The sequence below is a fragment of the Fringilla coelebs genome (assembly GCF_963513975.1).
Source record: "Fringilla coelebs genome assembly, chromosome: 22".
Taxonomy (NCBI): Eukaryota; Metazoa; Chordata; class Aves; order Passeriformes; family Fringillidae; genus Fringilla; species Fringilla coelebs.
The window spans coordinates 3563291-3587940 of NC_140048.1; the positions used below are offsets into that span (position 1 = coordinate 3563291).

General features: G+C 49.7%; 1 protein-coding gene across 5 annotated transcripts in view; it reads left to right on the plus strand.

Moving 5' to 3' along the window:
• UBR4 (ubiquitin protein ligase E3 component n-recognin 4) overlaps nucleotides 1-24650 on the plus strand; it is an 87085-nt gene that overhangs the window by 56435 nt on the left and 6000 nt on the right. For all 5 annotated transcript variants that reach the window (XM_084220159.1, XM_084220160.1, XM_084220161.1 and 2 more), the window contains 29 exons: nucleotides 131-269; nucleotides 807-932; nucleotides 1077-1205; nucleotides 3078-3421; nucleotides 4097-4187; nucleotides 5080-5164; nucleotides 5290-5417; nucleotides 6084-6213; nucleotides 6672-6829; nucleotides 7287-7396; nucleotides 8020-8161; nucleotides 8843-8924; nucleotides 10422-10595; nucleotides 10987-11108; nucleotides 11960-12157; nucleotides 12288-12368; nucleotides 14534-14621; nucleotides 15007-15134; nucleotides 15543-15650; nucleotides 16028-16147; nucleotides 16781-16971; nucleotides 17265-17438; nucleotides 17918-18017; nucleotides 18794-19012; nucleotides 19255-19368; nucleotides 20298-20440; nucleotides 20673-20798; nucleotides 21731-21925; nucleotides 23770-23994. In XM_084220159.1, the coding sequence (XP_084076285.1) occupies nucleotides 131-269; nucleotides 807-932; nucleotides 1077-1205; nucleotides 3078-3421; nucleotides 4097-4187; nucleotides 5080-5164; nucleotides 5290-5417; nucleotides 6084-6213; nucleotides 6672-6829; nucleotides 7287-7396; nucleotides 8020-8161; nucleotides 8843-8924; nucleotides 10422-10595; nucleotides 10987-11108; nucleotides 11960-12157; nucleotides 12288-12368; nucleotides 14534-14621; nucleotides 15007-15134; nucleotides 15543-15650; nucleotides 16028-16147; nucleotides 16781-16971; nucleotides 17265-17438; nucleotides 17918-18017; nucleotides 18794-19012; nucleotides 19255-19368; nucleotides 20298-20440; nucleotides 20673-20798; nucleotides 21731-21925; nucleotides 23770-23994 (4170 nt within the window). The remainder of the gene's footprint in view (nucleotides 1-130; nucleotides 270-806; nucleotides 933-1076; nucleotides 1206-3077; nucleotides 3422-4096; nucleotides 4188-5079; nucleotides 5165-5289; nucleotides 5418-6083; nucleotides 6214-6671; nucleotides 6830-7286; nucleotides 7397-8019; nucleotides 8162-8842; nucleotides 8925-10421; nucleotides 10596-10986; nucleotides 11109-11959; nucleotides 12158-12287; nucleotides 12369-14533; nucleotides 14622-15006; nucleotides 15135-15542; nucleotides 15651-16027; nucleotides 16148-16780; nucleotides 16972-17264; nucleotides 17439-17917; nucleotides 18018-18793; nucleotides 19013-19254; nucleotides 19369-20297; nucleotides 20441-20672; nucleotides 20799-21730; nucleotides 21926-23769; nucleotides 23995-24650) is intronic.

Sequence of the window (24650 nt, forward strand, 5' to 3'; positions counted from 1 at the left end):
CAAATACTTCCCTTCCCCGGGGCAATCTGGTCACCGAGGTGTTTTAAGTCAACCATCTCTTTTACCTGAGCCTGTTCAGTTTGTTCCATTGCCTTGAGCTGCAGGTGTTGAGCTGCTGCCTTCCTTCCAGGTCCATCAATTATGATGAGAAGGATCCCTTCCTGTGCAATGCCTGTGGCTTCTGTAAATACGCCCGCTTCGACTTCATGCTCTACGCCAAGCCCTGCTGCGCCGTGGACCCCATCGAGAACGAGGAGGATCGCAAGAAGGTGGGGCTGGAGGAGCTCCTGGAGCTCTGGGCCACTGTGGGCACGGCAGGGCTCCATCCCCTCCTGTGGGCACAGCAGGGCTCCATCCCCTCCTGTGGGCACAGCAGGGCTCCATCCCCTGTCAAAATCAGTGCTCCTTCAAGGCCCTCACTGACCGATGCCTTCTGGGTTTGGGTCTCGCTCCACCAGACAAGTAGTTGTTCAAAAGGCATCATTCAGTGCCTCACTTAGGAGCTGACTGCATCTCCTTGCCTTGCTGTAGAAGGGGATGGATTTAGGTTCTTCCCATCCCACCTGAGGAGCCCTGCTAATGAATGAAGGAGCCCTGTGCACTCTGTGTCCTGTCCCAAAGGATCAGTGTGCTTGGTGTAGTGTCACAGGGTGTGCTCAGTAGTGTCACCACCGTGCTTCTCAGGGCACAACCAGGCTGCAGGGTCACAGTTTAGTGATTCCCCCACAAAATAAAAGAGAAGACTTGGAGCTTGGTGGTTGTGGTTCTGAAAATGAAATAAGTTTCTTTTCCTTTTCCCTGGGTAGGCAGTGACAAACATCAACACTCTGCTGGACAAGGCTGACAGGGTGTACCACCAGCTGATGGGACACCGACCACAGCTGGAGAACCTCCTGTGCAAAGTGAACGAGGCAGCCCCTGAGAAGCCCCAGGTAACCATGGCCAGGGGGAGCTTGCACAGCCCTCAGGCTGGGCACACACTGCCCTTGGCTGTCCTTGCCTCAGGTGCTCCTCTGCTCTTGTTATTTTTGTGTGGAGCCTCCCTTTGTGATTCCTCTTTGCTTTCCCCGTTTCAGGATGAGTCTGGCAGCAGTGGAGGCATCAGTTCTACCTCAGCCAGTGTGAACAGGTACATCCTGCAGTTAGCCCAGGAGTACTGTGGGGACTGCAAGAACTCCTTCGATGAACTTTCCAAAATCATCCAGGTACAACGTGCTTTGGTTTGGATTGGGGTGGTGTTTATTAGGAAAAATAAAACCCCAACGTGTTGCCATTCTTCATTTAATGATATCATTAACTGCAGGTGATCAGCTGCATATTTTCAGGGCAATATTAATCATTTCTAAAAGCTATGTATTAATTACTAAAATTTCAGCTAGCATGTGAAACTGGTTTTCTCAGCAGCTACATCATGAAGAGCAGGAGACTGAACAGATGGTTAATTAGAGAGAATTGAATTTTTGCATGTATCCAAGTGTTTGAAAACACACCACTCTAAAGGGTGACCTACAGAAGCGTTTTATAAATTAAATATGTTTATTTGTGCTCAACAAGTCACATAAACACTGGAGAACCTGCTACATCATGAATGTCCTTTTGGCTGTGATATTAAGTATATTAACTATACTTGGCTGTTTCTATAAAGAATAAATTACTCTGACTTACTCTGCCAGTATTAATAGTAAATTAGAACTACAGATTTGTCACATTTCCAGTGTTATATTGCATGTAGTGCAAACAGCAGGGAGGATAAAGTGCTAAGGTTCTGGAAGGGTCTGCCTGGGGAGGTGGTGGAGTCACCATCCCTGGATGTGTTTAAAAAAGCCTGGATGTGGTGCCAGGGTTTAGTTGAGGTGTTGGGGCTGGGTTGGACTCGATGATCCTGAAGGTCTCTTCCAACCTGGTGATTCTGTGAATTCTGTGATAAATGAGACTTAGGCTGATATTCCTCATGGATTTCCAAAGTCTGCTGTTGCCATGAAGGATTTCAAGTTTGGAAACACTTGGTTAAAAATGTTAGGAAAATTAATCCACGTACACCAGAGGTTTATATCCAAAAAGGAGACTCAGGAGTCCCTTTTGGCTTTATTTGAATAAAGGGAGAGGCCATGGGGCATTCCCCTGGGGTCTCTCCAGTTTTTGGAGGATGCAGCCTCCCTTTTTATCCCAATTTCCCAGCTGCATTTCCCTTCTCTCTTTCCCCATATCTGAGGTACTTGAGAGGTTCAGACTTCCCAGAATGCCTGATCCCAAAGATTTCCCTCTAGTGTATAACCCTCCCTTTTAATTTTTAATTCTTATGGAATTTAGGGGTTTTCCGTGTTGTTTCTTTCCTCTTTCAATATCCAATTTCATTTATCAGCAAACGTAAAATTTATTTATTAAGAGCAAATATCTTTTTCCAATCAGTGAAATCCTTCCCATTGTTTCTTTTATCTCTCAGTGGTAGTGTTATCTACCAGCGTGTTTGTAAAGACAAATCCCTCATTCCTTTCAAAAATATTTCTCCCCAAAATACTCAGTGAAAATGTTAGGAAAATTAATCCACCAACACCAGAGGTTAATGTCCAAAAAGGAGACTCAGGAGTCCCTTTTGGCTTTATTTGAATAAAGGCAGAGGCCATGGGGCATTCCCCTGGGGTCTCTCCAATTTTTGGAGGACGCAGCCTCCTTTTTATCCCTATTTCCCAGCTGCATTTCCCTTCTCTCTTTCCCCATTCTGAGGTACTTGAGAGGTTCAGACTTCCCAAAACACCTGATCCCAAAGATTTCCCTCTAGTGTATAACCCTCCCTTTTAATTTTTAATTCTTACGGAATTTAGGGGTTTTCCTTGTTGTTTCTTTCATCTTTCAATATCCAATTTCATTTATCAGCAAACCTAAAGTTTATTTGTAAAAGCAAATATCTTTTTCCAATCAGTGAAATCCTTTTGTTTGTTTTATCTCTCAGTGGTAGTTTTATCTACCAGCTTGTTTGTAAAGACAAATCCCTCATTCCTCTCAAAAATATTTCTCCCCACAATACTGAGTGAAGATAACCTGTGTCTGGGCTCACAGTTCCTCCTGTGTGTTCCCAGAAAGTGTTTGCCTCCCGGAAGGAGCTGCTGGAGTACGACCTGCAGCAGCGCGAGGCGGCCACCAAGTCCTCGCGGAGCTCGGCGCTGCCCACGCTGACGGCCAGCCAGTACCGGGCGCTGTCCGTGCTGGGCTGCGGCCACACGTCCTCCACCAAGTGCTACGGCTGCGCCTCGGCCGTCACCGAGCACTGCATCACCCTGCTGCGGGCCCTGGCCACCAACGGCGCCATCCGCCACATCCTGGTGGCGCAGGGGCTCATCCGCGAGCTCTTCGACTACAACCTGCGCCGGGGCGCGGCCGCCATGCGCGAGGAGGTGCGGCAGCTGATGTGCCTCCTGACCAGGTGAGCCTCCTCCCTGGGAGCGATACCTGAGCGCTTCAGGTTTTGTATTTCCCGTGTGTTTGTGACCCTGCAGCTCTTTGGTGTGGAGCTCCAAACTCCACAGGCAGTGCCAGCTGCTGTTCTCCCGTTTGGGGCAGACACAACAATTCCTCTCCAGGCCTGGCACTCAAGGACACCCCACTGCCTCAGGCCTGAGAGATTAAACAAAAGGGGGAGCAAACCTGGGGTGAATGACTTCATTAGCTGAGGCTGTAATGGGAGGATTAACCCCCAATATGCAAATGGACCAAAGTGATAAAAGTGTGAAAACCCGTGACCTGTGGTCCATTTTTGGGTGCAGCCCCTGCCCAAGATGTACCTGGGGGCCCTTCAGTAAATACTTTTTATTCCCTTCATTTTGTCTGGCCTCTGTTTTAGGGTAGTCCCAAAAAGGCATCAGGAAAGCCCCCTCAGGAAGGGAAAGCCTCATAGGGAGAGTTACCTTAGAATCACAAAGTGGTCTGGGTTGGAAGGGGCCTCAGGAGTCCCACCCCTGCCATGGGTGTGTTGTACACCAGCAAAGTGGAACCCCCAACTCCCTGTGCACTTGTTAGCAGCTGAGCTGGAATCATGAGAGCTTTTGGCATTTAGTGCAAGCAGAACATAACCATGTTGTCTTTTTCCTCCTGCAATCAGGGACAATCCAGAGGCCACACAGCAAATGAATGATTTAATCATTGGGAAGGTTTCTGCAGCTCTGAAGGGACACTGGGCAAATCCAGACTTGGTGAGAGACTCCAGCGTTTTCCTGTTTCTTTGATCTGCCCCTCTGTACTACTGGTGTATTCTAATCATTGCATCTTCTCTCTTATGGTCTGTTTGTGAGAAAAAAAATTGAGTTTCGATAGGAAATTGTGGGGGTACCAGTCATTGGTTTTTCTGGGTCTGGACTGAAGGCACTGGAGACAGTAGTTCATGTCTGGACTCAGGTGTTTATTATTTCTTATCAGTAAAACAGTCTCACTACTGTGAGTTTGGCAGCTTTTCATTAGAAGGCACAAAATGGCCAACAATCTCTTGTTACAAGGGCTTTTAAGACTAAACTATCCAATTAAGAGCTGACACCTGGATTATTTTCCCTTTTATCCCAATAACTGATCCCGAAGAGTCCCCAGTGCAGACTTTTCTGCCCAATTACAAAATGCCACCAAACTCATGGAGAAAAAGAAGCATGAAGAAGAAACCCAGTACAACACCCTGTGCCCTCCACCTTGCTCCCATCCACAACACACTAAAAATCCCAAACCTCATTTTTCACTAAGTGACACACCTGCACTACTCTCTATAATCTGTTTCACGCTTTTGTGGATTCTGGTCTATCCTGAAGTCTGGGAAACTTTCTCCATGAATGAGGGTCAAAGTCAGTGCTCCCCTGGGGATCAGGAAATGACATAAATGTCAGAGTACAGCACAAAATTTTGTGAGCAGGTACCTGCTGAAGCTTGCTGAGGGAGTTCCTGCCTTGGCTTTGCTTGTACCTCTCCAGCAGGTCATGTCCCCCCGAGTGTGCGTGGGATTAAACTAATTTAGATCCATGTGTTCTGAACCTGAGTTGATTAAAGCTGAGGAGGCAGAGGGGAGTGGGGCACCCCCAGGAGCTGGAGCTCTGTGTGTTGCAGGCGAGCAGCCTCCAGTACGAGATGCTGCTGCTGACAGACTCCATCTCCAAGGAGGACAGCTGCTGGGAGCTGCGCCTGCGCTGCGGTGAGTGCAGGCACCGGGCAGCAGCACCTCCACCTCCAAACCCACTTCAAGTGCTGCCTAGAGCCATGGAGGTGTGTCCTGTCTGCAGCTCTCACAGCATAATGAGCACCCCTGTCTGCTTTCAGCTCTCAGCCTCTTCCTGATGGCAGTGAACATCAAGACTCCGGTGGTTGTTGAAAACATCACCCTCATGTGCCTGCGCATCCTCCAGAAGCTCATCAAGCCACCTGCTCCAACCAGCAAGAAAAACAAGGTACTGCCTTGAGGCTGAGCAAAACGTTGAGAATTTGCTGATTGAAGTCTGGCAGGCTGATCTCAGTGAGGAATTAGTTGGTGAGGAAGCCAGGACTTGCTTTTCCTGGTCACTGTTCCTAGGGAAGCACAAGCCCTGTGACTCTGGTCTTTACACACTGCAAATTACAGATGACTGCTTTCTATTTTTCACTGGGTTTTGGTGGCTTTGACCACAGCTGTTGAGAGTTTACTGTTTTCCCCTCAGATCTGAGGCATGGGGAAAGAGCTACTTCAAAGCCACAGCTTGGTTATTTTGGGCAGGCTTTAGGCTTTCAGCAGCTTTGTAGAGTACCTAAATTTGAAAGAATCAAGCACTTTGACTCAGATTTTTAATACAGAGCTACAGTTCTCATTAAAATACATTGATTGATTGCTGTTGGTTTTCATTTAGGGTTAGATTTGCTTTGATCTGCCTGTCTGATAATCACAGATGGAGGTCAGAGATGGGTTTCTGATATTTCAGTAGGAGCTGGGATATCTCTCTTAGTTCACCATTAACAGACGCTCTCTTACCCTCCTGCTGTCCAAGAGCTGCATTTGCCTCTTCATGGCCCAGCCCCAGGGGTTGCTCTTTGGGAGCAGACTGTGGCTTTCTGAAGAATCACAGAGCTTTTTTATTTGTTAGGATGTGCCCATGGATGCTCTCACCACTGTGAAGCCTTACAGCAACGAAATCCATGCACAGGCTCAGCTGTGGCTCAAGAGGGACCCCAAGGCATCCTATGAAGCTTGGAAGAAGTGCCTCCCTGCCAGAGGTAACCCCTGTGCTTGTGACCTGCTGCAGTCCTGTGCAGGAACATGTGTGTCCCCAGATTTAATAAGGAATGTGCTCCTGTGGAGTTGTGTTGGCTTCTGTCCCTTGACATCTGATTCCATCCTCACATTTAGTCCTTAGAGTTGTAGCACTGACTTTTCTGGGCTGTGTGCCTCAAACCCTAAACAGAAAATGCTCTGTGCCCAAAGAGACTGTAAAAAATGAAACAAATTGATACCAGCCAGCTGGAAAGCTGATGGGATTCCTTGAGAGAGGCTCTAGGATTTGCATGAGGCTTGGAATTGAGCATGGCTCCACACAGGAGTGAAAATGGCAGCAGCAGGAGATGGGAAGCACTCAGTTCCCTGCTGGAGAGTTCCAGTAGGAAGACAAAAATACTCTGGCAGTTTGCAGTTCATGCCTGCTGACAGTTCTCTTGGGCTCTGCTCAACATTGCAGGTGCAGATGCCAACGGGAAAACTCCCAGCAAAGCTGAGCTTCACCAGCTCTACTTGTCAGAAAAATACGTCTGGAAGTGGAAGCAGTTCATGAGTCGCCGTGGGAAGAGAACTTGTCCTCTGGATCTCAAGCTGGGACACAACAATTGGCTGAGACAGGTAAAGGTGGGGAGAGCCCTGGGGCAGGGCTCAGTCACACTCTGTGGGTGCTTTGCTGCAGGTGTCTGGGGATGCTGGCACTCACTGCCTCTAATTCCAAGTCAGGTTTGCAGCTGTGTTCCCTTAGAAATGCTGCATCAAACGTTGATCTGGGAGTCTGTGGGTTCTTAAACTCTGAACCTTTGATTGCCATGGTGCTCCTGCCTGCCTGATAGCTGCACTTCTCAGGGTCCTGGAGCAAAGCTTTGCTTCCTGTGTGTGTGGACTTGCAGGTCCATGCACTCTTTGAACACTTTGGTGCTGAGCAGAGCAGGAATTGTCACAGAACCAAGTGTTGGGAGAAAAAGAACACACTGCCACCGGGTCACCCAGCTGTCCCCATGTTGTGCCTTCTTGTGAGCTGTCACAAATCCATCTGTGCCCATGGGTCTGACCTGGCCTTTCCTGCCCCTGCCAGGTGCTGTTCACTCCTGCCACCCAGGCTGCCAGGCAGGCTGCCTGCACCATCGTGGAGGCCCTGGCCACCATCCCCAGCAGGAAGCAGCAGGTGCTCGATCTCCTCACCAGGTATTCCTGTGCTGCCACACCTGGCAGCTCCACCAGTGTTTGTCTTCAGTTCCCATCAGAATCTCTCCCTTCTTGCAGCTTTTCTCACACCTCTCCCTGTATACCTGAACTTCAGGGGGCTCTTTGAGCTGGATTTTTCAACTTAATTGGCTGGGTGGGTATGGATTTAGGGAAGGTTGGGGTTTGCTGCCTGGCAATGAGCTCTTGCAGTCTGTAGCTTTTCCAGAAGTAAGGATCAGCTGTCAGCTGTGTGGCCAACATTTCAATGGCAGAATAATGGGGTGAACTCTCTTCTACCTGCTGTGACATAACTTAGCCCAGCTCATGTTGATAGCACAGTCAAGTCCTTTTTGGGACTAATTTAGCCAGCAAGTAATGAATATCAGTGATGCTGTTTGCAGGGACACCTCACTGCCTCAGGAGGTGGAGGATGGATGGATGGATGGATGGATGGATGGATGGATGGATGGATGGATGGATGGATGGATGGATGGATGGATGGATGGATGGATGGATGGATGGATGGATGGATGGAGGATTTTTCTTCCTTTCCACAGTGTCCTTGGGCTGGAATGGTTTTTGTTGCTGTGAAGGGGTTGTCAGCTTCTGTTTGTTTTTCACAGCTACCTGGATGAGCTGAGCATTGCTGGTGAATGTGCTGCTGAGTACCTGGCCCTGTATCAGAAACTCATCAAACCTGCCCACTGGAAGGTCTACCTGGCAGCCAGAGGGGTTCTGCCCTACATTGGCAGCCTCATCACTAAGGTATGGATTTGTGTGCAGGAAATGACCTGTTAGCTTGGCTTTTTTTTTTTTTGCCTTTGAAATTTCATCCCTTTGTTCAGTGCCCTGTTGCTGACCCTGCCAAGGTTCTCAAGTTCACACTTCAGTGCTGGTACCTCTGAACAGAGGGGGTTTTAGCCCCAGCTGGAGATTCCTCAGCACTTTAATTAACTGCTCTGGGATTGTAAATATTGCTGCACTGCCTTGGCACCGGGTCAGAGCTGGAAGCTGTTGTGCAGCTCCCAGGCTGGCTCTGAGAGCCCTTAGGGACAGGGGAGGATCAGGTGTGCTGCCATTGCTGGAGAAGTGGGAATTACAGCCTTTGGAGAAGCAGCACTCTGGGTTTACAGTGTTCAGAGTGGTGGGAGCTTTCTGTGGGGGTCCCTGCTGCGCTCCAAAGGGGCAGGTGGCACTCTCCATGTCAGTGGTGGCTCTGAGTGCTCCTGGAGGGCCACTAGAGCCAAGCAGTGGTAGCAGAGAGAAAATGAGAGGGATATTTGTGGCAGGTTTCCTCTGCTTTTCCCCTTCCCTCCCTGTTGTTGCAGGTGTGCTTTCAGTTTCTGTGCTGAGTTCTTTGCACCCTGTGCTGGGCACCCCGATGGTTATTGGCATTGCAGGGCCATCTTGGCCTAACAGGCTGTTAATTATTTTAATTATTTTCAGGAAATAGCTCGTTTGCTGGCCTTGGAGGAAGCAACACTCAGCACGGATTTGCAGCAGGGATATGCCCTGAAGAGTCTCACAGGTATTCAGTGGGCCTGCAGCAGGGTTAGAGCTGGGTGATCATTGTTCTCTAACAGCTGTGGCAGAATTTCAGCGAGATCTCATTCAGCTGTGTTGCCATTGTCAGCACTGGATTTTTGCCATCGATTTAGCACTTAATCTCTAAATGGATTTTTCCATATTTTGTGTGGTCAGTAAGAGTTTTTAGCTGAACTGTGGTAACATACCAGGCAAGCTTCATCATTTCACTTTATTACATAATCCCTGGCATCACTGTAAACACTGCTGCTTTATTCCTACCTGTTGTTCTTACCTCCCTATTCTTTAGGAGCTTTTCTTTTATCTTCTAGGGTGTATACCCTTTTACAAAAATTTGTTGGAAATGGAAATACCTCATGAACTAGATCATTGTTTTTTGTATCCTCTTTCACATTCTTCAGCCATTAGTGGGTGAATCCATAAAGCCTGGCTTCTTGCAAGAAGCAGCATGTTGATCAGTGTGTCATGGGAAAGAATCCTTGTGTTTGCTGATTCTTTGCTTTATTGTAGGAGTGACCAGTTTGGTGATGTCACTGATAAGTCATTTCACATCATCAGAGGTATTAGGAGTATTACAAGAGGAGCAATCATCTGCTTTTGGAATAGCTTGTGACAGGAAAATGCCAAAGAGTGCAGAATTTAGTATCAAGCACACAGGAAACTCCTTAGGTCCTTTCCTCATTCCCAAACTATTTTTCATATCTTACAATGTACAAGCCAGGCCAAGGATTTTGCCTGCAGCCACCCAGTTCACAGGAGTGAGCTTTAAACCCTGGACTGATGGGAGCTGGAACAAGCCATTTTTATGATACTGTGCCCTGTTTGCTGCTATGAAATATAGAAATCAAATTCTCTCCCACCTGCTTTGTGGGCGTCCCAGTGTCTGGGGTCCCAGTTCTTGGTTTCCCTGGGTCTGGACTGAAGCCATTTGAGACAGTAATTCATGTTCAGGCTCAGGTGTTTGTTATTTCTTATCAGTAAAAGAGTCTCACAACCAGGAGTTCAGCAGCAAGGCACAAAATGGCCAACACTCTCTGGTTACAAGGGCTTTTAAGACTAAACTATCCAATGAAGAACTGACACCTGGATTATTTTCCCTTTTAACCCAATAACTGATCCCAAACAGCCCCCAATGCAGACTTTTCTGCCCAATTACAAAATGCCACCCAAACTCATGGAGAAGGAAGGAGAAGCATGAGGAAGAAACCCAGGATGACACCCTGTGCCCTCCATCTTGCTTCCATCCACAACACACTAAAAATCCCAAACCCTCAATTTCTCACCCAGTGACACACCTGCACTACTCTCTATAATCTATTTCACACTTTTGTGGATTCTGGTCTATCTGGAAGTCTGGGAAACTTCCTCCATGAATGAGGGTCAAAGTCAGTGCTCCCCTGGGGATCAGGGCACCCCAGAGCAGACAAATATTCCCAGTGCCCTGGGTTTCCAGACTGCCTGAATTTCTGTGTCTTTCTAGGTCTTCTCTCTTCCTTCGTGGAGGTGGAGTCCATCAAAAGGCACTTCAAGAGCCGGCTGGTGGGCACGGTGCTCAATGGCTACCTGTGCCTGAGGAAGCTGGTGGTGCAGAGGACAAAGCTGATTGATGAGACCCAGGACATGCTGCTGGAGATGCTGGAGGACATGACAACAGGTAAGAACCACCTCTGTTCCATAAATCCAGCCTTGGGATCAACCAAGGTGGAAAAGCAGAACAGCCACACAAAGAACTTCTCTAAATGACTGCAGTAATCAGGGGGATTTATGGCTTCCAGTATTTTCTGTTGGCACAGAGCACTTGAATAACATTCCTAGTCACCTCTGGTTTTCCAGGAATCTCAGCCTCCTCATTTTTATGGGGCTGTTTTACTGCAGAGTAACCCTACCAAATAAATACCTTCCATCTTTCACAGATTGGATTCACAAAAGAAGACAGCACCAAACTGTGGGGCTGGCTGCAGAAGGATTTACTGCATGTGCTGAGTTGAAGTGGAATCTATAAAATTGACTGCAGTGTCCATTTTAAAGCTTCCTTTTCTTGGCAGGCACAGAGTCAGAGACCAAGGCATTCATGGCCGTGTGCATAGAGACTGCCAAGCGTTACAGCCTCGATGACTACAGGACCCCAGTGTTCATCTTTGAGAGGCTCTGCAGCATCATCTACCCTGTGAGTGGGGCAGGCTCACACTGCCTCTGCAGAGCCCTGCAGTGCTTTGGGAAGGGGCTTAAAGATTGTCCACTCACTCCCCCTCTGCCATGGCAGTGACACCTTCCTTGATCCCAGGCTGCTCCCAGCCCTGTCCCAGCCTTGGACACTTGCAGGGATCCAGGGGCAGCCACAGCTTCTCTGGGCACCCTGTGCCAGGGCCTCCCCCCTCCTCCCATATCTGACTTAAATTTCTCCTTTTTAAGTTTGAATCCATTCCTCCTTGTCCTGTCACTCCAGCTCCTGATGAAAAGTCCCTCTCTGGCTTTCCTGTAGCCCCTTCAGACCCTGGAAGGTGCTGTGGGGTCTGCACACAGCCTTCTCCTCTCCAGGCTGAGCATTCCCAGCTCTCCCAGCCTGTCTCCATAGGGGAGGTGCTCCAGTCCCCTGAGCAGCTCTGTGCCCTCCTCTGCACGTGCTCCAACAGTTTCATGTCCTTTTTTTGTTGAGGGTCACGAGAACTGTGTGCACTGCTCCAGGTGGGGTCTCATGACAGAGGAGGAGAATCACCACCAGCCACCTCTGGCAACCCTAGATCTGGTTCCTTTTCCCAGGAGCAGCAGTGTCTGCAGCCATGATTCACCATTAGCCAGTGTAGACCTGAACCCCAGTGTATCCCCTTTGGGGGGGTTCAGGTTCCCTGAGGAATTTGGTTGCTCAGTGATCCTGGCCATCCCCTGAGTGTGGCATGCAGAGCAGATTCACCACTGGGGAAAGGACTGGAGGTTTAGGAACATTCTCCATAAGAATGCAGGAATGGGAGCATGGTTAGGGAAAAACTTATTCCCTCTGTCTCTGCTGCTGCTCTTTAGGAGGAGAATGAAGTCACTGAGTTCTTTGTCACTCTGGAGAAAGATCCCCAGCAGGAAGATTTCCTGCAGGGCAGGATGCCAGGGAATCCCTACAGCAGTAACGAGCCTGGCATCGGGCCCCTCATGAGGGACATCAAGAACAAGATCTGCCAGGACTGTGACCTGGTGGCTCTGCTGGAGGACGACAGTGGGATGGAGGTGAGAATTTCTTGAGGTGGGGATTTCTTGCACAGACCTGTGGGATGCTGGTTTTGGGCAGCTGGTGGTTGCTGGGGTGGTGATGTAACAACCTGAGCTTGTTCTTAACTTGTTCTTCTCTCCCTTTCAGCTTTTGGTGAACAACAAGATCATCAGTCTGGATCTGCCTGTGGCTGAGGTCTACAAGAAGGTGTGGTGTCCCACAAACGAGGTGTGTGTTACCTTTGTTCAAGTTAACAGCACAGAGCACCTGTCCTTCACATCAACAAAAAAAAAAAAAAGGGGGAAAAATCAAAATCACACGCGTCAGGATTTATTTCCTGGCATATAATTTACTGGGTGTAACTGCTCAGCAACTTTTGGTGCTCTGTTAGGACAGATTGTGCATGGCCCTGCAACGTGAGTGATTGCAGAGCACTGCCCCAGGTGAGCTGTGTCCTGTGTCACACGTGACTCTTCCCGAGGAACAGCCTTCCCTGTGTTCCCCCGGGGAGAGCTGAACGTTTCTCTGCCTTTCAGAGCACATTTCACACTCCATCTGCACACCAGAGTTTTGTGTGTGTGCACACAGGGACACCAGGCTGCTCCATCACTCTGTGCTTTGGGGGTGAACCCAAGTTATTTATGCACAGAGCATCCAGTGCTTCTCCATATTTGCACTTCTGCTCTCATGTTTTTCATCAGGATCTCAAGCATTTGGCAGATTGATCCTTTTTTTTGCTTTTCATAGTGTGTGTTTTGTGTTTTTCACATGAAGAAATGGACCCAGCAGTCTTAAGGGTGCAGTCCACCATGTCATACTGAGCTTGTTCCAGAGGTGGATGTGCTCCAGAACAAGCTCTTCCCTTCTTTCCTTGTGACCATTCAAGTAAACTCCCACTGAGACCATCAGGCTCAAGCTTGCCCACTGCAAATATATTTTTAGAGGCACTTGAGATCATAAAACAAGACTGATTTGGCCAGCATTTCTTGGTCACTCCTCATTTCCTCCTGGCCTCAAATCACCTTTGAAACCTCCATTTCCTGAAGCCATTTGTGGGAAGAATTCAAACAAAGTGCCAGTTAGCAGTGAATGATGATAAAATGGGTCTCATTAAGCTTTATTTCAGGAACAAAGCCCTCAGTACTGCAAAATCAAGCCCAAACCTTGTGACAGTGATAATTTTTTAACAAGGTACAAACTTGGAAAGGGAGACGAGGTGCTGGTGTTAATCTGTGAGTTCTGATTTGAATTCTGATCGAGTCACTGGTGGGAATGTTCCCCATGCTGCCCCTGGAGGAGCTGTTCCCGTGGCGTGCAGCTCTCCTGGGAGGGAAGCAGCTCTGCTGGTGAAAGGCAGAGTTTGCTCAGCATTCCTGTGGATGAACAGCTTTCATCTGTCTTCCTTTGTGAGCACCTCCTGGAGCCGCAGCTCCCGTTCCCTGGGAGCGACAGGCTCACAAGAAACGCAACCTCAGGCCCCTTTTTGTTTCCCTTGTCTCTCAGTGGCTTTTTTTGTTCATCTGCCGTTTTACCAGGGCCCCTGTGGTGTTAATTGCTGGTCGCCAGCGTGGCCTTTGAGCAGATCTTCCCCCCGGGGCTTTCCCTGTGCTTATGTATTTGCTGTGACATTAAGCACTGCTTATTCCACATTAGGCTTAGCACGATCCCTGACAGGTTTTCTCTTGTAAGGTCTCCTGCTCCCAAATCTGGGATTTTTCTTTTCTGCTTTTTATTCAGACCTATGGATTAAAAATGGAAAGTTTCATGATATGCTGTCAGTATTTCCAGCTGGAAATGCATGTGGAAAAGTGTCCCTTTCTCAGGGTAAAAGCACAGCTTTTTGGCTCTATCAGTGATGTACTGTCTTACTGAAAGCTCTTTAAGTTGCCTTTTACTCCTCTTCCATTTGCTATCACTGCAGATTTTATCTGTTTGAAAGCTTTCATCCAATTAGCCTGTCCTGCTTCATTTCCTGGGCTGTGCCTGTTCCCTGGGTTTCCCAGGTATGCTGTGCCATGGAAAGCAGGTGTTCCTCTGCAGATGGACCCATTTTCCTTGGCTGCACCTTTCACTGGTGCTAAAGGAAAGCTGGAGGAGATGGAAGGAGGAAGAGGCTGATTCTCATCAGTCTGTCAATTGATTGGCAGTGCCAAGAAAAGCTGGGCAGACCAAAGGATGAGTTACTGATGTTTTTGCAGGTGGCTCTAGTGTTGTTTTTAATTCATTTCAGGAAGGGGAGAATGAGGGAGTGAAAGATTTCCCTGTGCTACCATCAGCAGGTAGAACAGCACGAGGGAGAGCTGGGGCTGGAGTGTCTGTACACACTGAAACCAGAAGCAGGCTTGTGTCCAAGTGCCCAGAGACAGAATGAATAAAAAGCTCTGCTCTTGCAGGGGGAGCCCATGAGGATCATTTACCGCATGCGGGGGTTACTGGGAGATGCCACCGAGGAATTCATCGAGTCCCTCGACTCCACCACTGGTAATGCATTTGTCTGCTGAAAGCTGGGATTAGATTTGAAATCTGAGGTTTGCTGCAGAGCAGTGACATTATTATCCTCACAGCAGTGAGCTTAAAGTTGATTGACGTTGCTTTTGCTGCATTTACCTGCTTCACCTCGAGTGAAGGAGGATTTGAACAGCGCTTTAAAGCTGTGCTTCAGATGTGAGCACTTGCTTGGCACGGGCACCATTCTGCCCAGCCCTTCTTCATATCTCTGCTCTTAATTCTTTTTGAATTCAATACAACTGAAGTGCCTGGAATTGCTGGGAAATGTGTGCTGCTCTGCTCTCCATTTCTGCTTCCACTGCACGAGCATGTCCCACTCTGGCTGCTCCTGTCTTCACCAGCTGTGTCTGTCCTGCAGATGAGGAGGAGGATGAGGAAGAGGTGTATAAGATGGCAGGGGTGATGGCCCCATGTGGAGGCTTGGAGTGCATGCTCAACAGACTGACTGGCATCAAGGACTTCAAACAGGGCCGGCACCTCTTAACCGTGAGTCTCCCTTTGGCACCAGGGTCAGGCGTTCTGGGGAGGAAAATTCCACACACATCCCTGAGGTTCAGACAGTCTCCCTTGAGCTAGAACAGTTCTTTCCCTCTCCTGTTCTTTCTGGATAACAATTCCTTACAAGATGTGAAATGTCTAGAGCCTGAGGAGTTGGTAAGACCAAATCCTGTCTTGCTGGAGGAATTGTTTTCTGTCTTGGCCTTATCTGAAAACCAAAGCTGTACTAAGATATATATACACACACACATATATATATGTAAAAATCTGGGGTGTACTGTATCCCAGAAGTCTGGAGATCAGGTGTATTATTGTATTAAACTATTACTTTAGTTTCAGCAAAATCCCCCCTCATTGTGAAGGTCCCACAGAGAATCCCTTTGCTGTATTTTGCAGGTGCTGTTAAAACTCTTCAGTTACTGTGTGAAGGTGAAAATAAACCGGCAGCAGCTGGTCAAGCCCGAGATGAACACTTTGAATGTCATGCTGGGGACTCTCAACTTGGTAAGGACAGCTTTGACTTCCAGAAGTGTTTTTTCCATGGATTCCAGTGAGTTTAAGCTACTTGTCACTGCCTTGTGACAACTACAGGAGATGGGAAATATGGCTGTGCTGGCACTGCAAATTATCCTCTGGACATTCCTTATCTTTTATGGGTGGGAGTGTGGGGGCAGTTAAACCAGCTGGTGTTCCAGGGTCTGCATTCACCTCCAACCAGTGACTGCTGGTGTTCCAGTGCCCCTTCCCACCTCCAACCAGTGACTGCTGGTGTTCCAGTGCCCCTTCCCACCTCCAACCAGTGACTGCTGGTGTTCCAGTGCCCCTTCCCACCTCCTACCAGTGACTGCTGGTGTTCCCCTGAGCACTCCCATGTCTTGCAGGCTCTGGTGGCTGAGCAGGAGAGCAAGGACAGCGGGGGAGCAGCAGTGGCAGAGCAGGTGCTCAGCATCATGGAGATCATTCTGGATGAATCCAATGCGGAGCCCCTGAGCGAGGACAAGGTGAGTGGCTCCTTTCCCTGGGCTTCAGGCCATGCACACCCCTGCTCACAGGAGCTGGAGAGGGGGTGCTGATGGAGTCTGACCCTCGTTACACTTCTGGCAGGTCTTAGCAGGCCTTGGGGAAGGGCTCGAAGAGGGCCCTGAACCAAAAGCGCTGCGAGGCTGCGTCAGGATGAGTCTTGCATGGTTGGGTGAGGGTTGTTAGGCACTGCTTGGATCCTTTCCTGCCTGCTTTGGGCCATGGGCCAGTGAGAGACAAGAAAAGACACAGCTTGGCCTTGTTTTTTGGAGTGTTTTTGTATGTGTTGAAAACATGATTGATTTTCCAGCTAATTGAGAATAAAACTGTATCTCATCTAGACTGAGAACAAGAAGAGCTTCTCACTCATCTTTTGGAGCTGTGGGTGAACAGGAATCTGGTGTGCTTTGGGTTGGAATTATTAGACTTTTGGCTGGAAAATGCTTTAACAGCACGTGGAATAAGCCAGGTGTCAGCTAGAGGGGTTGGTGCAGCCATTCCACGAGACCTCTGGGAACGAGACTGAGTTTTATTTACTCACAACTGGAGTAGTCCACCAGCTCTTTTTTCTTATAGATTTATTGAATATAAATCCTGCTGCTCTTGCTTCACAGGGCAACCTCCTCCTCACAGGGGACAAGGACCAGCTGGTGATGCTGCTGGACCAGATCAACAGCACCTTTGTGCGCTCCAACCTGAGCGTGCTGCAGGGGCTGCTGCGCATCATCCCCTACCTGTCCTTCGGGGAGATGGAGAAGATGCAGATCCTGGTGGATCGCTTCAAGCCCTACTGTAACTTCGATAAGTACGTGGCACAGCTCAGCTAAAAGCACCTGAAATGGGTTCCCCTGACACGTCTCTGCCTTCATTTCCTCGTTGGTGCTGCTCCAGTCTAATGGCAGGCTTCAGCTTTGTTTCCTCTTTCATTTCTAAGCCATTTTTGGAAGACATGTGTGAGCTCTAGCTCGAGAAATAGGTCTTCAGAGAGTGTTTTGAGGTGACAGGGGTCTGAGTAGCTTTTCTGAGTGTCTGAGCTGGGGCAGGTACATCATTCAGTGAGAATTACAGGCAGAGTTACCATTTCTTCTCTTTGTTCAGGTATGATGAGGAGCACAGTGGAGATGATAAAGTTTTCCTGGATTGCTTCTGTAAAATAGCAGCAGGAATAAAGAACAACAGCAATGGCCATCAGCTGAAAGATCTCATCCTGCAGAAGGGGATTACACAGAATGCCCTGGATTACATGAAAAAGCACATTCCAAGTGCAAAGAAGTAAGAGTCACTATTTAATGTGTGTGGTAATGTGTGTGACTGTCCTGGACATCCTCCTCATTCCATCACCACAATCTCCCAAGAAATCCATGAACAATGCCCATTCAGGAGCATTCAGAGCTGTGATGCAGAGGTCTGGTGAGGCAGTGCACGTATAGAAATGAGCCAGAAACCCTGAAATCTTCCCATTTGATACCCATCCAAGCTGATTTCTTGGATATCTCAATCCTTGTGTTTCCTGCCTGTTCCCTCCTGTTGCACAGCAACAGAGTTTTTGCTGTTGGTAGCCACCTCATGAACACAAATCCCCAGGCTCAGAGTTGGCACTGTGGCTGTGCACAGCATGGGAGTGGGAGTGTGACTGTCCCTTCATTAATGAGCTGAGGAGGGACACGGGGGAGGGAGCGTTCCCTGCAGCCTGGAGCCATGCTGCTGTCTGGGACACTCCCCTCAGCTGCTGCCTTTTGTCTTCCATGCAGTTTGGATGCAGACATATGGAAGAGGTTCTTATCTCGACCTGCACTTCCTTTTATCCTGCGCCTGCTCCGAGGCCTCGCGACGCAGCACCCTGCAACACAGGTGAGGCAGGGCACTGGCACTCTGCCCCGGGGCTGCAGCTCAGCAGTAATTCCTCTAAGAGCTGGTTCTTCACTGATTTTTGGTGGGTTTTGTTTTGCCATCCTCACCATAGTTGGAACAGTTTTGCTCACAGCTTTTGTCTGCCAGAGGGTTTTGGTTCTAGTCTAAAGGGAATTCTGTCTGGGGTATAAAGCAGAGAGAAAATCCAGTTCTCCTGAGCTTACCTCTTATAAGAATTGTTAATTCTGTTGAGAAACTCAAAGTAGGCATAGGTGTGGAAGCTGTTCAGGTATTCCCTGGGCAAGTTCTGCCTTTGCAGAGCATCCTCTGAGTTGTGTGTGTCACATGACAAGATTGGGAACATGACTTCGTGTCTTTGTCTTGATGCCTTGAGCCTCTGCTGGGCATCATGTGGAAAAGTCAGAGATTCTGACTTGAGTATTTCCTCCTGCTGTGTGAGATTGACACACCAGTGTGAAGAGAAGGTAATTATTGATAAGCTCCTTAGGACGTGACTGTTGGTGTTTGAAGGCATCAGTACAATGTCTTATCACAAAATTTTATCCAACATCCCCATGTGAGCTCCTGGTAATGACCAGTGGGGAGGCAAATTGCCCCAGACTTTCACACAGTTCTTAGGGCCCAGGAGCATTAAAAAAGGAGGGAACAGTTGTTGCAGCTCAGTGCTCTGCCCAGCTGTCCCCTGGGATTAGAGGGGACAGTCACTGTCCCAGGTCCCCTCTTCCTGAACAGTGCTGTGTTCCCATCGCCCCCAGGTGCTAATAGGAACAGACTCCATCTCCAACCTGCACAAACTGGAGCAGGTGTCGAGTGATGAAGGCATTGGGACGTTGGCAGAGAACCTCCTGGAGGCTCTGAGGGAGCACCCCGAGGTGAACAAGAAGATCGACGCCGCGCGGAAGGAGACGCGCGCCGAGAAGAAGAGGATGGCCATGGCCATGAGGCAGAAGGCCCTGGGCACCCTGGGCATGACGGTAATGGCTGAGTGCTCTGCTCCTTCAGGGGCTTTCCTTCCTGCCCTGCTCAGGCTGCCTCAGCAGGAAGTGTGTGAAGGGATTTATTGATGGATATTGCAGAGCTCTGGCCCCCTGGTTTGCCTTGTGCTGCCGGGAGGGAACACAGCTGCTGGGAGATGGGATGGGCATTCCAGTGCCAGTGGTGGGCATGCTGTGGCTTGTCATTGTTTTTAACCTGCTTGAGCTTTTCTGTCTTCCAGACAAATGAGAAGGGCCAGGTGGTGACCAAGACTGCGCTGCTTAAACAGATGGAGGAGCTGATAGAGGAGCCAGGACTGATCTGCTGCATCTGCCGGGAGGGATACAAGTTCCAGGTAGTGGGAGCTAAAAGTTCAGGTAGTGGGAACTAAGAGTTCCAGGTAGTGGGAGCTGAAAGTTCCAGGTAGTGGGAACTAAGAGTTCCAGGCAGTGGGAGCTGAAAGTTCAGGTAGTGGGAACTAAGAGTTCCAGGCAGTGGGAGCTAAGAGTTCCAGGTAATGGTGATGGGAGATTGAAGTTCCAGGTGAAGGGAGACACATTTTCAGAGGCCTCTCAGCTCCTAAGGGAACTTGCCAGTATCTGGTTGCACAGGTGCTGGCACTGGCAGATCAGGAAGTCTTTGGATTGGTTCTTGAGATCAGTAATTCCAGAGGTGGCTGGGAAGTGGAAGTGTGTTTTCAGAGAAAGCTGGAAAAACACAGGACCAGTTTAACTTTGAGGTCCTTATCGATGCAAGGAGCCCCAAAATGGGGAATAATGTGCTCTGACTCTGATTCAGAAGGTTGAACAAATGCTTTGTTAAGCTATATTTTATTATATTGCATACTGTACTAATACTATACTAAAGAAAAACCTGTGACCCTTTCCAACAGTCACAACACATCTTTGACCTAATTGGTGAACCAGTCAAAACAACCATCACCAGTGTCCAATTAACAAATCCCTTTTCAGCAAACAATCTGCATAACACATTCCACATGTGCCAAACAACAGATGCAGCAAGTGAAGATAGGAATTGTTTTCTTCTTTCTCTGAGCTTTCTCACTGCCTTCCCCAGGAAAAATCTTGGGAGAGAGAATTATTTCCCTCTCTGTTCATAGAGTATGTGAATACCACAAGGTCGGGACTGGGAGAGGTTCAATTCAGTGTGGTGTGGAAAGAGCAGGAGATGAGTGCTTGCTAAAGCAGCTGTGGGGTGGAAAGAGCAGGAGATGTGTCCTGCTGCAGAGCTGAGTGTTGCTAAGGCAGCTGTGTGTCCTTGCAGCCCACCAAGGTGCTGGGGATTTACACCTTCACCAAGCGCGTGGCGCTCGAGGAGTTTGAGAACAAGCCCCGCAAGCAGCAGGGCTACAGCACCGTGTCCCACTTCAACATCGTGCACTACGACTGCCACCTGGCAGCTGTCAGGTATGTGTCCCCACAGCCACACAGCCTGGGCTTGGGGCCTTTCCAGGTGGTTTGGGATCACTGTGGAACTCAGGCTGGGTGGGCTGCGTTGTTGAGGGCTTCTCCATCAGGGTCGGCTTTAACACTGCTCAGGCCTGGACTCTGCCAGGTCCAGCATTGAGAGGAGCTGTGGAATTGTTATTTTTGGGATGTCCTGACTTGCCTGGTGTGCTCTGTCTCTGTGTCCGTGCAGACTCGCTCGGGGCCGTGAGGAGTGGGAGAGTGCAGCCCTGCAAAATGCCAACACCAAGTGCAATGGGCTCCTGCCAGTGTGGGGGCCCCACGTGCCAGAGTCTGCTTTTGCCACGTGCTTGGCACGGTGAGTACAGACAGGCTCTTCCCCAGCTGGTTGCATCTGGGTGAGTCAGATCCTTGCCACACACTCCCCTGAAATCGTGGGATCAGAGGTGGTGCAGCTGAACCTTTGTAAAATGGAGCCATTTCAGGTTCCACCATTGAGAGTGAATCTCCTAAAAAAGTGCAGGTGTGTTTGCTCCTTGGCTTCACGTGAATAATTTCACAGCCTCCTTAGCCCCCAGTCACAGCTGAAGATGCTGTGTTTATTCATTTGTGGCCCAGTGAGCCCCTGCTGTACAAAAGAAACCTTCTGACACCAGTGGATTCCCTGGTGTAGATTTCCAGACTTCTCTTGGGTGGTACTGAGGTACTTGAGCACCTCTCTGGAGCAGATGGAGATGCTGATGTCAGGAATCTGGTTTACCTTGTGCTGGGTTTGTTATGTCACATTAGAAGTTTTGAACCTGACAGGGGGTAGATTTAGATCAGATATTGGGAAGACAGTCTTCCCTGTGAAGGGGTGTGCACTGGCACAAGATGCCCAGAGAAGTTCTGGATGCCCCATCCCTGGAAGTGTCCAAGGCCAGGGTGGAGGGGACTTGGAACAACCTGGGATAGTGGAAGGTGTCCCTGCCCATGGCAAGGGTTGGTCCTAGAAAATCTTTCATGTCCCTCCCAGCCCAAACCATTCTGGAATTCTGTGGAATCAAGGGTGGCAACATCCTGGAAGCACTCCAGCCAGGGAGCTGTATCCCAGGTCCTGGGCAAGGGAAAACAGTATTGATGGGTTGACAGATACCTGCAGCTGGAATTGGATTTGCCAGAGCGAGCTGAAGGCCTCCCTTTGGGGAGGTTACTCCAGGGTAGCTGCCCTGGTGAGTTCCTGTGCTTGCTGGGCTCCCGGGCTGTGCTGTGGCAGGAGGAGCTCTCTGACAGCCCCCTGCTGTTTTGCAGCCACAACACGTACCTGCAGGAGTGCACAGGGCAGAGGGAGCCCACGTACCAGCTCAACGTGCACGACATCAAGCTGCTGTTCCTGCGCTTCGCCATGGAGCAGTCGTTCAGCATCGACACCGGGGGCGGCGGCCGCGAGAGCAACATCCACCTCATCCCCTACATCATCCACACCGTGCTCTACGTGCTCAACACGTCAGTGCCACCCCTCCCACCCTCCCACCACTCTGCCTGGCCTTCTGCAGGGGGCAGAGATGGGAAATCACACCAAGTTTGGGAGGGTTGCGCATCCTGAGTAGGTTGTTAAGGATTTGCGTGGTTGGGAGTGAAGCCTGGACATGCCGGATAACAGGGAACCTATTGAGCAAAAGCAATTGGGAATTAGCTTCTCTTTCCATTCTACATGTAATTATTACCTCTGGGGTGAGCAACAGGGTTATTACATTAAAGAAACTCTGCCAGCTTAATTTTCTCCTGAGCAGGCAGAAGAGACACTGCAATGAAATAATTGTTAGTTGAAAGCTTTACCCTGATACAATTTTATTCAGTGTTGAAGTAACACAGGTTTGTTTCCAGATCTGACATCCTGGAGGAGGGTTCAAGTCCACCAGATTTTCTTGATATTTAAAATTTTTTTGGGGGGTTGCCATTATTATTTTTTGCCAATAAACAGCAGGGCTTTGGCACTGCACTGAGGCTACCTGGCCACATCATGGGCACCCAGATGCTTTGGAATACACCAGCTGGTTCTGATCCTGCAAAAATGGGCTGCCCATGTAAATCCTCTATTTGAGGAGTTAGTAGTAAGTAATACTAATTAGATGAGGGTATAAATATTAAAATACACACCAAGGTCACTCCAAATGCAGTGCAGTAAAATCCCTCTCACTTTCCCGCCTGGAACTAATCAAGGTTTTGGCTGTAATACAATTTGTCTTTTGTTTTTAATATCTATCTCCAGATCCCTGTGCTATTGTTTTCCCAGTCCTTTGGGAGACAAATAAATGGAACTATTTGTTTCATCTTGTTAGGCTGCTGTTGGCACCACAGAGCCCAGAACCCGCTGGGCAGACGTGGAAAAAAGCCTTCTGTACTTCCCAGACAGAATTTTTAATATTAAATGGAGAAAATAAAGAGCTACTACTTGGCTCCCAGCTGCATCTTTTAGCAGATGAAAAGGTCACACAGCCCTGACAGCTTCATCTGCTGGGATGCTGCTTGATGCCTGCTAGGGAGGGTTTATCTCACTTCAGAATCAAGCTCTGACCTGGCTGGCAGCCTCTGCCTGGTGCAGTAGAGCCACAGATGTGGCAAAGTGTGATGCAGCTTCCCAAAGTCTCCTGTGACACGTGCTTTCCACTGCCAGTTCTGGCCTGTCAGGACTGCTGGGACACTGGAGCTCTGAGGGAAAGGAGGAAAACTATAAACTATTTCTATAAACTGGCAGTAAAGTGCAGTGTCTTTTGGGTTTGAATTTGGCCTGAATCTTCCCAGGGGTTGCTTTTGCAGTAGAGGAATTTTATAAATGGATCCAGGTGTGGCTGCAGGAGCTGCAGTGGCTGTGTGGTGTCCCCTGGGAGTTGGCACCCCTCCAGTGGCTGGCCTGCCTCCATCTTTTTCTCAAAAAAAGGGAAGAATACCTCTACAGTGGTGTTACCTTCCACTGGGGCAGTGGCAGCTGTTTGGCAAACCTCTAGTGCCACCCACAACTCCAAGGAAAATGTGTTTGTTTCACTGGGAGCAGGTCCTCAGCCAGGGATGAGTTTGGGGGGAGCTGGTGGTGCCCACTGGGAGCAAATCCTCAGCCAGGGATGAGTTTGGGAGAATCTAGTGGTGCCCACTGGGAGCAAATCCTCAGCCAGGGATGAGTTTGGGAGAAGCTGGTGGTGCCCACTGGGAGCAAATCCTCAACCAGGGATGAACTTGGGAGAAGCTGGTGGTGCCCAGCTGGCTGCCTGTGCAGCACCCCAGGGCTGCTGGGAGCAGGGGCTGAGCCCTCTGGAGCTGGAGCAGCCTCTGAGGCTTTCCCTGTGTTGCAGGACCCGAGCGACCTCGCGGGAGGAGAAGAACCTGCAGAGCTTCCTGGAGCAGCCCCGGGAGAAGTGGGTGGAGAGCGCCTTCGAGGTGGACGGGCCCCACTACTACACCGTGCTGGCCCTGCACGTGTGTCCCCCGGAGCGGTGGCGGGCCATCCGCGGGGACATCCTGCGCCGCCTCCTGGTCACCGCCCACGCCCGCGTGGTGTCCCCGGGAGGGGCCAGCAGGTCAGTCCCTCCCCTGGCTGGGGACACTGGCACAGAGCCACTGGGGGCACTGTCACAGAGCCACTGGGGGCACTGGCACAGAGCCACTCGTGTCACTGTCACAGAGCCACTGGGGGCACTGTCACCCCTGCTCATGTCACTGGCACAGAGCCACTCGTGTCACTGTCACAGAGGCACTGGGGTCACTGTCACACCCGCTCGTGTCACCGTCACAGAGCCACTGGGGTCACTGTCACACCCACTCATGTCACTGTCACAGAGCCACTCGTGTCACTGTCACACCCACTCGTATCACTGTCACAGAGCCACTCGTGTCACTGTCACACCTGCTCATGTCACTGGCACACCCACTCATGTCACTGTCACAGAGGCACTGGGGTCACTGTCACACCCACTCGTGTCACCGTCACACCTGCTGATATCACAGCCCCACTCACAGCCAATGGAGTGTGTGTAGTTTACACCAGGTTTTAGCCCCTCTGAGTAACCTTTGCACCCCGGGTTGTGGGGCTGCACAGTTCCAGCCTGGCTTGGCTTGGGAGGGACCCTTGGAAGTCCCCCCCAGTGCCACCCCCTGCCATGGCAGGGACACCTCCCAGAGCCCAGGGACACCCACACAGAGCCCAGGGACACCCACACAGAGCCCAGGGACACCC